Source organism: Orycteropus afer, unplaced genomic scaffold (assembly GCF_000298275.1).
Source record: "Orycteropus afer afer isolate SDZICR_OR568_19922 unplaced genomic scaffold, OryAfe1.0 scaffold00384, whole genome shotgun sequence".
Taxonomy (NCBI): Eukaryota; Metazoa; Chordata; class Mammalia; order Tubulidentata; family Orycteropodidae; genus Orycteropus; species Orycteropus afer.
Window position 1 is genome coordinate 2,361,108 of NW_006921971.1, and position 14,704 is coordinate 2,375,811.

Sequence of the window (14,704 nt, forward strand, 5' to 3'; positions counted from 1 at the left end):
TAATATAGTAGTCTCAAACTTAGGTAGTATAATTCATCCAACTTTATTATTTTTCTGAAATTTTTTTTGCTCTTCCAGTTACTCTGTCTTTCCATAAAAATCATATACTCAGCTGGGATTTGGGTTGAGTATTATCATACTGATATCTTTATCAAGTGGATTTCCTATTCATGAACATGATATATTCCTCCATTTATATAGAGGTCTTCTTGATTTCTTTCCTTAGCATTTTGTAGTTTTCAGCACACAGATCTTTCAAATATTTGTTAGATTTATATCTAAGTATTAAATTCTTGGAAGTTATTGTTAATGGAATTATTAGGTTGGGCAATCTACTTCCATAGTGATATTGCCTCAGAAACCCAAGGAGAGGTTGCTATGAGTCAGGTCTGACTTGATGGCACGCAACAACAGCAACAACATTTTACATAGCATAATGCCTAAGGCACTTAACTGCTAACCAGAAGGCTGGCAGTTCAAATCCACCAGCCACTCCTCAGAAGGAAGGTTGGGCAATCTACTTCCATAGTGATATCACCTCGGAAACCCAAAGAGGGGTCACTATGAGTTGGGCTGACTAGATGGCAAATAACAACAACAATAGAGAGGAATGCAATTTTTATGTGAGAACCTTTTATCTTGTGACCTTGCTAAACCTGCTTACTAGTGCCACAGTTTAAATTCATTGAGTTTTCTTCTTTTAATTCAGGCAACTGGGATAGCTGTGAGTATTATCAGTGAAGAGGGATATAGTTCTATTATTTTTCTTTCCCCATCTATATTTCTTTTCTTTCTTTTATTGCACTGGCTACACCCTGTAGGAGCTCTGGTGGCACAGTGCCTAAGGCATTGACTGCTAACCAGAAGGTTGGCAGTTCAAACTCACCAGCCACTCCTCGGAAGGAAGGTTGGGCAATCTACTTCCACAGTGATACTGCCTCGGCAACCCAAAGAGGGGTCGCTATGAGTTGGGGCCCATTCGACAGCACAAAACACCACCACCACACCCTGTAGTGCTCCATTAGTAGTGATAGTGGCTATCTTTTTCTTGTTTCTAATCTTAGGGTCGAAGTGTTCTTATTTCCCCATGAACTATGAGTTCAGCTGTAGGGTTTCTGCAGATGCCCGATGTCGGGTTAAGGAAATCACCTTCTATTCCTAGCTTGCTGAGAGTTTTTATTGGATGAGTGAATTTCGTTAAATGATTTTTTTGCACATGCTCTTGTAATTTTTCTTCTCTAGACTATGTCAGACTGAGTTGATTAATTCTGTAATGTTACATGAGCACTGCATTAGTAGGGTAGACATCACAGGGTTATAATACAGTATTCTTTTTGCACATTGCTGAATTTATTTGATAATAATTTAGTGGAAGATTTTCACTTCTATTATCATGAGAGACACTACTTTGTAGTTATGCATATGGCTGTATTTACATGATAGTATTTGTGTAGGGGGGAATTTCGACTCCATGGTTCTGAGGGACACTGGTCTGTAGTTTTCCATAAGGCTGTATTTGCATGATAGTATTTGGATGGGTGTGTGTTGGATTTTGGTCTCCATGCTCCTGAGGGACACTGGTCTGTAGTCTTCCATATGGCTGTATTACGTGATAGTATGTGTGTGTTGGGGGGTGATTGTGGTCTCTACGGTCCTGAGGGACACTGCTCTGTAGTCTTCCATATGGCTGTATTTACGTGATAGTATGCGTGTAGAGGGGGGTGACTGTGGTCTCTACGGTCCTGAGGGCACTGGTCGGCTGTTCCCTTCCTTTGTATCACCCTTCTGTCAGTCCTCTCAGCGCGGGCGTCTGTCGAGTTTTTCTCTGCACATTTTTCCTGTTCTTTTTATGCCACAGTTTTGGGGTTGTATCCTGGACATTCTAGGTGAAGAGAATCAGCCTAATTCATATTTCCTAAGGAATTCTGGGCGTTTTTGTTAGTTTGTTTGTTGTTTTTAATTTTATTGTGATTTGGGTGAAAGTTTACAGAAATTCACTTTCCATACAGCAGCTCACATACACTCTGTCTCATGACATTGACTGCAATTTCCCACAATGCAACAGCTCCCCTCTTCCTTCCTCCCCATAGTTACCTCTTCCCTGTGTCCTTCCCTCCAAGCACTCCTGCCCCCTGAGCTGTCTCCCTGGGCACACACAGCCCTTCTATCTTCCCGTGGTTGTTCTCTCCAAGGAGTGTATCTACCTAACGTAAATGTTCAGCTCATATGCCTGCCTTTTGTTTGGCTGGAAGCCACAGGAGTTCAATTTCAAAACTGAAGGGCAGCTAGGGGCCACAGTCTCAGCGGTTTTACCAGGCTCTATCAGAGGAATACTGGTATCTTTATTTTAGCTGTTGATTACCCTGTTAGAGTCAGGCCTCAAGTGACAACATTCTTCCCATAAACTGCAGTTCCAATGGCAGTTCGTTGTGGAAGCTACGGAGGGCTGTTCAGGCTGTCCCACGCGCAGAACCCTAGCAATCCACCACGTCTGCACAACCATCTACCTGTTATTTCCATTCTCAAAGTCTTTATAACCTGATAAACAGCAGACCCACACGTGTGCAGCTCAGAAGTGAGTTCGTCAGAAAATTTCCCACAATTTCCCCCTGCACTGTCCCCCGACACTTTTGCTGCTGTGGCTCTTGGGGTCTGTTGCCAGAAAGCTGGGGCTCCACTTGCTCTGCTCTGCCGTGTCCTGCTCCAACTGTGCCCATGTTGGGGGTGCTCAGGGACTGAATTGTGCTGAATTTCTGACCCTTGACAGACAGACACACACACACACACACACACACACACACAGCCATTGAGTCAATTCTGACTCATAGCAATTTCCAAGATGGAAAATCTTTACAGAAGTAGACTGCCTCATCTTCCTTCCTCAGAGCAGCTGGTGGGTTTGAACCATCAACCTTATGGTTAGCAGTCAAATGTCTTAGGCACTGAGCCACCAGAGCTCCTCTTTCTACCGTTATAAATTACTGATAACAAAACCCAAACAAACCCACTGCGATCGAGTCAACTCTAACTCACGGAGACCACCCTCGGGTTTCCAAGGCCGTAAATCTTTACGGAAGTAGACTGCCCCATCTTCCTTCCACGGAGTGGCTGGTGGGTTTGAACCGCCAACCTCCTTCTGGTTAGCAGTCAATGTCTTAGGCACCGCGCCACTAAAGGCACTGCCGAAACACCTCAGGAAGCCACCCCTTCGTCTCCACTCACAGCACTGCTGCCTCTCATCACACAATGCCTCAGCCCACGGCAACGCAGTCACTGCTCTGGCCCCTTTTCCGTCTAGGTCACTGGCCACAGAGTTCTCTCTATAAAACACAAATCTCATCCTGTGACACCTGGGGCCCTTCCCTGGTTTCCTGCTGCCTCAGAACAAGCCCCGCCCCTTAGTGAGGCTGGTCCTATCAGGTCGGGCCCTGACCCTGCTCTAGTCCTCCTCCTCCAGAGTCTTCCCGCCGAATCTACATGTGCACAAAGGATGCAGGTGCCAGCCAGCAAGCACAGAGTGGGGAGTGACGCCAGGGCACATCCTAGAAGGTGGGGGTCGCCATCAGGAGAAGCCCCTAAAGCGGGGAGAGGAGCCCTGGACACGGGCATGCTGGGAAATGTCGTTTCCCTACAACTCATTCATTGATTGTGCAAATGGAGCAGCAATGGCAATATACCTGAGTCATCTGAGAAAAGATTTGGAGAACACGAACCATGCTTGTCTCTACATCAAATTCTTCTTTCCTTTTGGGTAAAGTAAGGAAGAAGTTTTTGGGGTTTTTTTAAATACCACTTAGCAATGACTTGTGGATACCAGAGGTGAATCTTGTCTCTAAGCGGATTCTTTACAAATAAGTATTTATATTTAAAGATATTTTCCCCAAAGCTATAGTCTTAGATAAGGACAGTTTAGCGTGCACTGCTCCAGAAGGTTGATCAGCAGACAGAGGTGTGGACCCAGATGGGGCCCAATGACTGATCTGGCTGGGGCCTGAGTCATGGGTGGCATCATCGTATGGCTGTCAGCCGGCCCTGGGTCTCACAGCACTTACAGGGGAAGGAAGGAAGCTGTCGATGGTGTGAGTCGGGAAATAGGGTCCCAGTAACGGTGCACTGGAGGTTCTTAATCCAGGAGAGATAAGACATCCTTTGCATAATGATCTAACTATGTTTTCCTAATTACTTAAAACTATGAACAACCCCAAAGACCTAAAGAGAGCCATGGCATTCATCACTAAAATCCTTTATGCACATTACTTTCACTCCTTACAGCTCGCAGAGTAGATTGAATATAAATTCCACCTAACCTAGTAAAGCTCACTAAACTAACGACCACTGGCCTTTTTCCTGGCACTGCACAGACATCAACTGCACTTTCCTGTGTCTGTGCTTCACTTCAAAGAACGCTTTCCTAACCAATGTAATAAACTTGAAAAAGAAAAAAGAACTAACTAAAAAATTAGCAAATGACAAAGCAATATTTTCTTTCTTTCCCATAAGATCACTATGAGTTGGAACCAACATGGCGGCACCTGACAACAACAAAGTGAAGAAGGCTTTTTATCAACATCCCAGCCCCTGCCATCGAGTCAACTCCCAATCGCAGCGACCCCCATCGGGTTTCTGAAGCAGCAAGTCTTTACAGAAGTAGACTGCCCAGTCTTCCTTCCATGGAGTGGCTGCTAGATCTGAACCGCCAACCTTCTGGTCAGCAGTCAAATGCCTTAAGCAGTGTGCCCCCAAAACTCCTTCTGAAGAAGGGATAGAGGTCCCTTACCTTCTGAAAAATATAAAGAAAATTAAGGGCCTGTAATTGGATAAATGACAGCATGATAAATATGTTAAAATGCTTTCAGAAAACAAATAAGAATCACATATAAGAACAGCAGCCTCAATAAAAGAGAATAACCGAAAACAAGATCCCAATTTTACTTCCTTGGTTCACTAAGAGTAATCGTATCTCATTTGTAAGTCAAGGACGTTAAAGATACTTCATCAAACTGTAGCATTCTCTGTATGATAGGCACTCCTTTTCTGAACGAGAAATCAGGAAGCAGGGCTAGACTAAAGATATCTCCAGCATTTCCAAGTCTACGGTGAAATCTGGTTGAGGTAGCTCGACACTGAAACATTGAAATTTCCAGGTAATTTTGTTGGTTTACATATTACCATGGTGCTAATCAGGACATTACAATAAAATCTTTCATTATTAAGGGGGCCATAAATTTGAACATAATTACTGGAGAAATCTGTTATCAAGATGGTTTTAATAACAAAATAAATCTTAATTTAAATTCACTAAACAACTAGTACCTAAGGCACTTGACTGCTAACCAGAAAGCTGGCAGTTCAAACCCACCAGCCACTCCTTGGAAGGAAAATGGGGCAATCTACTTCTGTAGTGACATTGCCTCGGAAGCCCAAGGAGGGGTCGCTATGAGTCGGGTCCAACTGGACAGCACATGACAACAACACAACCAACAACTAACGAGTCATGATATTCACATGACATAAGAATTCCCGACACAATGGCATTGCTGACAGTCTGTCTGAGATTGTCCCACTTGACGCATCTTCGGTTCAGCCAGTCAAACTATCAAACAGCCTGTGTTCACCATAATTTAAAACAAAAAGACTAGCTTTCTTTTACAGATATTCATACAAGAATTCATTAAATTATTATTTGAAATTAATTTGTAGTCTATAAAAGCAATCACAGTTTAGAATTAACACTGCAAGTAGATTTTAATGATAAAGCACAATTGTACCCTGTAAATACACTGTCCAGTATACACGGATAGACATGCAAAGAAAACACATGCAGTGCCTAGCACGTGCCAGCCTGTCTGACAGACACGTCACATAACTGATCTCATCTCTGCTCACACGTGACCCAGTATCGCAGACATTAGAGTTACTTCACAGACGGCAACAGCAATTCTCAGAGCAGGTCTAGTGGTTCAGAGCAGGGGTGCTAGAGCATGACTTTCAGGGGGAGCCCTGGCTTGGCCACTTCCTAATCCTCTGTGTCCTTGGGGACATCTCTTAGGGGCAGAGTGGGGACAATACAAGAACCTTATCTCACAACCTATGAGACAGACAATAAACAGAGCCAGGCACACGGGAGGTGCTCAGTTCAAGCTGTCTGTGCCCCCCACCTGCCAGCTCCATCTGTCAGCCAGGCGCAGAGCAGGGCAGGGCTCTAAACCAGCTCCACTAAACATCAAAGGCCTCCCATCGCATGGCCTCTGGTGAGAACTGCTCCCTCAGTGTGCCGTTAACTGCTTGATACACACATGTCTATTTAACTTTACTCCAGAAAACATGGACATGGTCAAAGCAACGTCTTACAAACTTGGACAAGAAGAAGGTTTGTTTTGTTTTGTATCACCTACAGAATTTAATTGTCCACAATAGGCCATAGTTGAGACAGACAGGTCATTTCTGGTCAATATACACGACCCTCCAACTCAGAGAAAAACTGAGTTTCTATTTAATTTATTGAATCATCGTACACCCAAATTCAACAGAGATGATGCCACTTCAGGCTCTGAGTTAGGCTTCCCACATTAATCTGTTAATTCCATGATACATTTTTACTCATAAAATATTTAATCAAATGTCTACTCAAAGGCATTTTGTTTCATTATTGTTCTCAAAATACACTGAGTATCTGAGTGGGATCAACCAGTAGAAAATAAAATACCAGGAGTCCCCAAGGATGGGAAAACACCCTCAGATCCATGATCACAGGGCAGTTATTCACAGTGACCAGGATGTTGAAGCAGCAGTAGAAACAGGATGACATCACAACGGGAGTTACACACTGGCCTCCCTGATGTACTCAAAATGTGCTGCCTACACTGCACAACAACAAAAATACTGTGCGAGCTGCCACAAGCTATTTGACTAAGCTCACCACACGTACATACTGCTAACCAGAAGGCACTCGGGTAGCACAGTGGTCAAGGCATTGGGCTGCTAACCAAAAGCTCAGCAGTCAAATCCACCAATTGCTTTGCAGGAAAATGATGAGACAGTCTGCTTCATAAAAATTGACAGCCCTGGAAACCCAGTGGGGCAGTTCCACTCTGTCCTCTAGGGGCGCTGTGGGTCAGAATGGACTCCACGGCAGTGGGTGTGGTTTGAGCTTTGCTTCTGTGAAGATTGACAGCCTGGGAGACCCTGTGGGCAGTTCCACTCTGTCCTCTAGGGGCGCTGTGGGTCAGAATGGACTCCACGGCAGTGGGTGTGGTTTGGGCTTTGCTTCTGTGAAGACTGACAGCCTTGGAGACCCTGTGGGGCAGTTCCACTCTGTCCTCTAGGGGCGCTGTGGGTCAGAATGGACTCCACGGCAGTGGGTGTGGTTTGGGCTTTGCTTCTGTGAAGACTGACAGCCTTGGAGACCCTGTGGGGCAGTTCCACTCTGTCCTCTAGGGGCGCTGTGAGTCACAATAGACTCCACGGCAGTGGGTGTGGTTTGGGCTTTGCTTCTGTGAAGACTGACAGCCTTGGAGACCCTGTGAGGCAGTTCCACTCTGTCCTCTAGCGGCGCTGTGAATCAGAATCAACTTGATGGCAGTGGTTTTGGGGTTTACTAACCAAAACCCTGAGGCTGCTGAGTGGATTCGGACTGCAACCGTACAGCATAAGAACAGGTTCCCAAGGCTAGAATCTTTCCAGGAGCTGACTACCATGTCTTCTTCCGTAGGAAGCAACTGGTGGGTTCAAATCCTCAACCTTTCAATTAGCAGCCAAGCACTTAACCATTGTGCTACCAGGGCTCCCTCACCTACTACGACTAGGACTTCATTGTTTTCTACCATCATAAAAGCTAATTATACATTAAAAGGAATGGCTATAAAAAGTGCGGTCCCTGGAGATTTAAACACTTAAGGGGGTGGTTAGGAAAGATCGAACACCTGATGATAGACAAATCCCCTCGAGCCCTTGTGGGCTTCTCTGAGGTGGGGTTGGAGTCCACACTCAGCAGCCACATCCTTCAGTCACCACCACACCACCAGGGCCCTCAGGTAGATGGCTCAAAATCTGTTTTCTTCACCACAATTGAAATGAAACCTGTAAGTCTCACTGAATTACCTAAATAGAGAATTCTCTATTATAAAACACTTCACGGGTAGAAAAGAAGTTCAAACATAAAGTAGTATGAACCCTATTAGAACAACTCAGGTACCTGAGACCAGTAATGCAAAATATTTTCTGAGTATTACTTACAGTGGAAGCTCTGGGGGGCATAGTGCCTAAGGCACTTGACTGCTAACCAGAGGGTTGGCGGTTCAAACCCACCAGCCACTCCTCAGAAGGAAGATGGGGCAATCTACTTGCATAGTGATACCGCCTCGGAAAGCCAAGGAGGGGTCGCTATGAGTCGGGGCCGACTCGATGGCATGTAACAACAACAACAACATTCCTTACAGTTTCAGGGATAACCTAGGAAGAGCACCTAGAGCACTGGTACGATAATAACGAAAACCATCCCACATTGAGCACTTACTACGTGCCAGCTGCGGGCCCAGGGCTCGTGGATCTTACACCATCCAGTCTGAACAACCAGGAGAAGTCAGCATTTCTTTATCAACTTTGTAATAGCTGAGAATGAGGTACAAAGAAGTTAGTAAAACACCCAGAGTTGTAATAGTGAGACATGGTGAAGCCAGGATATGAACCCATGTCACCTGACTTGACATGTGTAAAACAAGTTTACTATGTAAGCTGCCTGATAGGTAGCGTAGTGCCTAAGGCATCTATCTGACTGCTAACCAGAAGGCTGGCGGTTCAAACCCACCAGACACTCCATGGAAGGAAGGTTGAGCAATCTACATTCGTAGTGGTATCACCTTGGAAACCCAAGAAGTGTTCCTATAAGTCAGATCTGACTTGACAGCAGTGAGTTTAGTTTGGTTTGATAAACAGAGCTGCAGGAATTCTCCTGCTCAAACAGCCACTGTCCTATATTCAAAGGCTCCGGAAACATGATTTTGATGCTCCTTCAAAACATGATTTTGATGCCCAACTACAAGCATAGGATAAAAATTCATCAAAGTTTATTTTATAATGGCACAGTGATGATGTGACAGCTTCCCATACATGCCATGCAGGTAAGGCTTACAGACAGTAAAAACAATTACAACGGTTAGCACCTTAGTGGGGGTGAGTACATGCAAACCAAAAAGCCCTTTACTTGAAACAGCGGGGAGAGAAGTAAAGTATTTTAGAGATTAGCTCACTTTCTCCAAAAAGTCTGACAATCAATTAGATAACATGACAATGTTTGTCCTGTCTGTCTTGTGCCAACAGATTTTTAAATTGAGTATATAGAGCTTTCGCTGGAAGCGGTAAGGTTTCAGGGGGATTCTCTTTCATCTGTAAGCATTTAATATTGACTGAAAACAACATGCCTGCCTTATCTGGAGACGCCTGTCACTGCTGGGGTTTCATCACACAGCCATTCCAGAGGTTCGAAGCTCCTCCCTGCCCTGTGGCTAAGAATCTATGTTCTCCACAAAGAGGGAGAGCTGCCAGTCATCGCTGACCTTTCACATTTGAAACAGCAAAGAATCTGTCAGGGACGCACACATGTCTCTAAGGGTCTACTTCTAAACTCTCAGTAGCAGAAGACTACACTACGGACGCAAACAATGGGTACAAAAGAGCCAATCTCAGACATAAAGGACTTGGAAGCAATTCCGGAAAAACAGCTAAGAATTCAAAATGGCACACCAATGAGTCAGAGGGTGGCCGTGAATTTGGTGTGTGTCAGTCTACGCTTTCCACGGGCAACAGAACGCAAGCACAGTATCCACTGCTGTAAAAGCTGCTGTCGTCACAAAGAAACACCAAGGTGAGTGACAGAGGAGAACGGAAAGCAAATCGGCAAGATGAAAGCCAGCATGCCGACCTCTCACAGTCTTATCTCCATGATGAAATAGATACACTTTCAATAACAAACCATAATAGAAACGCACAGATGGCTTCCGAGGACAGGCAGTGAAGAATCATCATGTGTGTTGGGTGAAAGAACCAGGTAACTGGTTAAATGTGGTCTTCACACTGCGAGTTTATGGAAACGATTTATTGTGGTAAAGATTACTGTTCTTACTTTAGTTATAAAATTTGCAGCTGTTCAATACTTCTTATTTACTCTTCACTGAGCAACAAATTCCATTTCAGGTATAAGAATATGGAGTTCACATTAATTTATAAGGAATATTTCAGTCACACATGGAATTTTCTAGTGGCAGCTTTACCACCAAATTCTCTTCAGAGCACTTCAAGTATAACCAGAGTGTGTCCTGGTCCACTTAGAGGGTGACGAGGAAAACATTATGAATTTACACCCAGGGCCAGAAGTTAACTCTGATTTTCCTCTCCGCTGTTGCACCTCCTGGGAAAATGATACAAGCTCCCACAGCCAAGTAAGATCACAGGGTGACCTCAGTCCTTACACAGCAGCTGGAAGCTGCATAGTTCAGGTCACACTTACAGTGGGATTGATACTTCGCACAAAGATGATCCTAGACAGGAGTAATAATGTTGGCAGTGCAAAAATAAAATGTTGTTACAGCTCATTTAAGTATGAGAGGGAGTGAATAGTTGGACCTGTGGGCTTAGGACCATAGTTACAGGGGACATCAAGCTCAACCAGCATAATATACCACACAAAAACATTCTTCTATATCCCACTTTGTCAAGCAGTGCTTGGGATCTTAAAAGCTTGCAAGCAGCCATCTAGATGTAGCGATGGGTCTCTGTGATAGCTGAAGCTGTGTGTCAACTTGGCTGGAACACAATTCTGTGAGGTTTAAGCAGCCGTGATGTGGGTTACTCCCATGACGGGATCGGATGTATATGATTTGAGCAGCCAATCCGTTGAAAGGGATTGTAGGGGTGTAGCCTGCTTCCAGTATATTTAGGGACATCCCGGGAAAAGAGACACTCTTCTGTGGATCGGGATCCTGTCGTGCTGCCTACAACTGTCCGTGAGTGAACAATCCACCATTTGGCCTGGAGATCTTGGATTTATCCTTTGTTGGAGTCAACAGCCGGTGTACTGCCTGCCAACCTTGAGCTCCTCAGCCCCTGCAGCTGCGTGAGTTGGGAAAAGCCTCCAGCTTGACGTTTGATCCAAGAACTTCGGACTTGCCAGCTTCTATAAGTGTGTGAGCCATTTTCCCAAGATAAATTTCTCTTTCTCTGTACGTATAGATAAGCTTTACTGGTTTTGCTTCTCTAGAGAACCAAGCCTAACACAGTCTCTCCTCACCCACAGCAAAGAAGAATGAAGAAAATCAAAGATGCATGGAAACAATTGGTCCAAGCGACTATACACCATGTGATCCTCAGCCTATACGACTATGAGACCAGAGGAACTAGAGGGTGCCCAGCTACTACTGTCAACCATTCAGAGGGGGATCTATATAGGAGATCCTCAATAGAGTGACAGAACAATGTGGAACAAAACTCAAAATCATTTAAAAAGAAGAAGAAAAAAAAAAAAAAAGGACTAGGTTTTCTGGTCTGATAGAGCCTAATGGAACCACTGAGATTATGGCTCCTAGCTGCCCTTCAGGTCTGGAATTGAACCCACTCCTGTGGCTTCCAGCCAAAAAGACAGGCATATAAGCTGAACATTTACATTAGGTAGATACACTCCTTGGAGAGATCAATCACAGGAGAAAGAAGGGCTGTGTATGTACAAGGAGACAGCACAGGGGGCAGGAGTGCATGGGAGGGAAGGACACAGGGAAGAGGTAACTATGGGGAGGAAGTGGGAGGGAAGCTGTTGCATTGTGGGAAATTGTAATCAATGTCATGAGACAAGGTGTATGTAAGCTGCTGTACAGAAAATGAATTTGGTCTGTAAACTTTCACCCAAATAACAATAAAAATTTAAATAAATAATAAGTATGAAAAAATTATGTCCTGTATTTCATTAGACCTTAAATTCATTCCATCTGAGCGTCATTCACTAGCTCTACCATCAATACAAAGTGGGACTGCCCATGAAAGGACCTCAGGCATATGTGCACATATAACGAAACACGCCAGTATTACTGCTGGAGTTAAAATTAATGCTTGCCTATACTGTACAACTTGCCCTTTAAATTCCCCAAACATGATAATGGAAACAATCAAAATAGCTGTTATAGTTCATATGTAACTCCTTAAATGCATAAGCTCCGGTGGTACAGTGCCTAAGGCACTTGACTGCTAATCAGAAGTCTGGCGGTTCAAACCCAGCAGCCGCTCTTCAGAAGGAAGAATCTACTTCCGTAGAGATACCACCACGGAAGCCCAAGAAGGGGTCACTATGAGTCAAATATCGACTCAACGGCAGTGAGCTTGGTTTTTGGTTTTAAAGCATAAGATTGACTCAGACTTGGATACAAAATGCATTTATTCTGTAATAGAAATAAGAAAAGTAACTAAAATTGACCATGAACTCAACCTCACTAGAAGGCAATTACTTTTTACACAGACTCAAAGATGACATTGGCTAGGATAGACCTTAAACATAGGTCCTTAAACATGGGTCCTTAAACATGGACTGCACATAAAGAAAACTAATGTGACTGTTGACCTAGACATACCAATACAACCTAACACTGCTCATCAAGAGATAAATTACATGATTGTTACTAAACACTCTTCTTGCATTTTCTTCGATCTGAGAGGAATTCCTGGACAACTCAAATAATGAGCATTTGAGAAGGTGAATGTCACAACTGTCATTTTTCCTCAGCTACATACTAAGTCAGCTAAGAACGTGTTTATTAACAAGGAAGGTATTCCTATATGATTCTAAGAATCTAAATGCCATTTTTAAAATGTTCTGTAGACATATATATGCCTTAGTCCTAAAAGATCTGTTATGAGCACTTCATGGAAAGAAATGAAGTTTTGCGCTACTTTTACAAGACACTGAGGATATCATTCCTACTCTACGAGGGCAGGAAGTACCAGCAACTGTTGATTGAAATGAACTTACCAGACGGTTGTTTCTACTTGACTGTCACTGAGCTGCCGATTGTCCAGCTGGGCGAAGAGCGGAAACAGCACCTGGATGCCTCCGATGGAGTGGATCGCACTGTGAATCGAATGCGTCACTATAGCCTTCACGTCCTGCATTCAAAAAAAATACTTTTTAAAATTTTATAGCATACTTCTCATTCCTATTTTCTGCTCCAAATTACCCTTATGAGACAATAACAGATCTTGACATTTTTGAAAGCCCTCAATTACATAACTTGATACATGTATTTTTAAATTGAAGTATTTTTGCTAATCATTTCTAAAACCAACTAAACTTGATACGTTCTGTTCAGTATTTCAACACTGAAAATATGAAGCTTTAAATCAAAATCAGACGGTTGCAAATAAGGTTAACTATTTAGGAGATCTGGTAGCATAGTGGCTAAGACACTTGCCTGCTAACCAGACGGCTGGCGGTTCAAACCCACCAGCCACTCCTCGGAAGGAAGGTTGGGCAATCCTACTTCCGTAGTGATACTGCCTTGGAAACCCAAGGAGGGGTCGCTATGAGTCAGGTTTGACCCGAGGAGGGGTCGCTATGAGTCAGGTTTGACTCGACGGCACATAACAACAACAACATTCATGGACTTAAAGACACCCATGTAATTTCTATGTTAGAAAGTTTCCTTAATAAGTTCTTAAAGGAAAGCATATTACCTATTCAGTTAATCAATCAATTTTACATCAATGGATGTTGACCTCACAGAGTAACAGATATTACAGCGTTCCTTTTAAGGAAACGAGGGCCAGGTAAAGTATATTGTCCTACTCCCCGAACTCTATCTCCACTGCCTCCCCCCAAAAAAAACCAGAGAAAGACAGATGGCAGCCAGTGCATTAAAAGAACGAGAAAACCATAACAAACTCCAAAAGAAGCGCATGGAAACAAAGCAAAAACGCAGAGCAACTTCAAAATGCAGGTGGATACATGGGCAACGAAGACACAGGCAGGTCGAAGAGGCCAGCACTGGGCTATGGGCCACCCACCTGGAGCATAAGCGCGTGTGGGGAATGCACAAAGATAGATGCGTTTTCCTTTGGTGACGACTCAAGGCAGAGCTGCGCATCGGTTGCCTTCGCGTTGTAGGTGAAGGCAATGCTACTTGCAAGTTTTCCGTCATACAGGACCTGCTTATGGTGCTCCGCCAGGTGAATATCACTCTCAGACTTAAACTTGAAGGTGCTCTGAAAAAACACAACTAAAGTAAACACTCTTTTTATGAAGTGATGTAGGAAATCTCTCAAGTTTTAAACCAGATCAACATTCAATATAATAATCACTACGTTGGGTGCCTTCCTTGTGTTAGGCACTAGGTGGTAGTATTATTTAAATTTTGTTATCCTCACTGCAATTCTGTGAAAGTTAAACATCACCATACTAGCAAAGTCATGTAGGTGCCATTGTCTCATTTTTATTGCTTTTTATTATTCACAAAATAATTTTCTTAGAAAATAACATGAGGCCAAACCAAAAACAAACTCACTGTTATCAAGGCAAATGCAACACACAGTGACCCTGTTGTTAGGTTAGTTGTTATGTGCCGTCGAGTCACCCCTGACTCATAGCGACCCCTCCTTGGGTTTCCGAGGCAGTATCACTACGGAAGTAGGATTGCCCAACCTTCCTTCCGAGGAGTGGCTGGTGGGTTTG

The 14,704-nt window shown here is 43.8% G+C and overlaps 1 protein-coding gene across 1 annotated transcript in view; it reads right to left on the reverse strand.

Annotated features, from left to right (window-relative positions):
- The window catches only part of NBEA (neurobeachin), a gene marked incomplete at its 5' end in the record, with an annotated part of 985,874 nt that overhangs the window by 714,689 nt on the left and 256,481 nt on the right, over positions 1–14,704 (reverse strand). The window contains 2 exons of the mRNA XM_042782600.1: positions 13,010–13,143; positions 14,041–14,238. Coding sequence (XP_042638534.1) covers positions 13,010–13,143; positions 14,041–14,238 — 332 coding nt within the window. The remainder of the gene's footprint in view (positions 1–13,009; positions 13,144–14,040; positions 14,239–14,704) is intronic.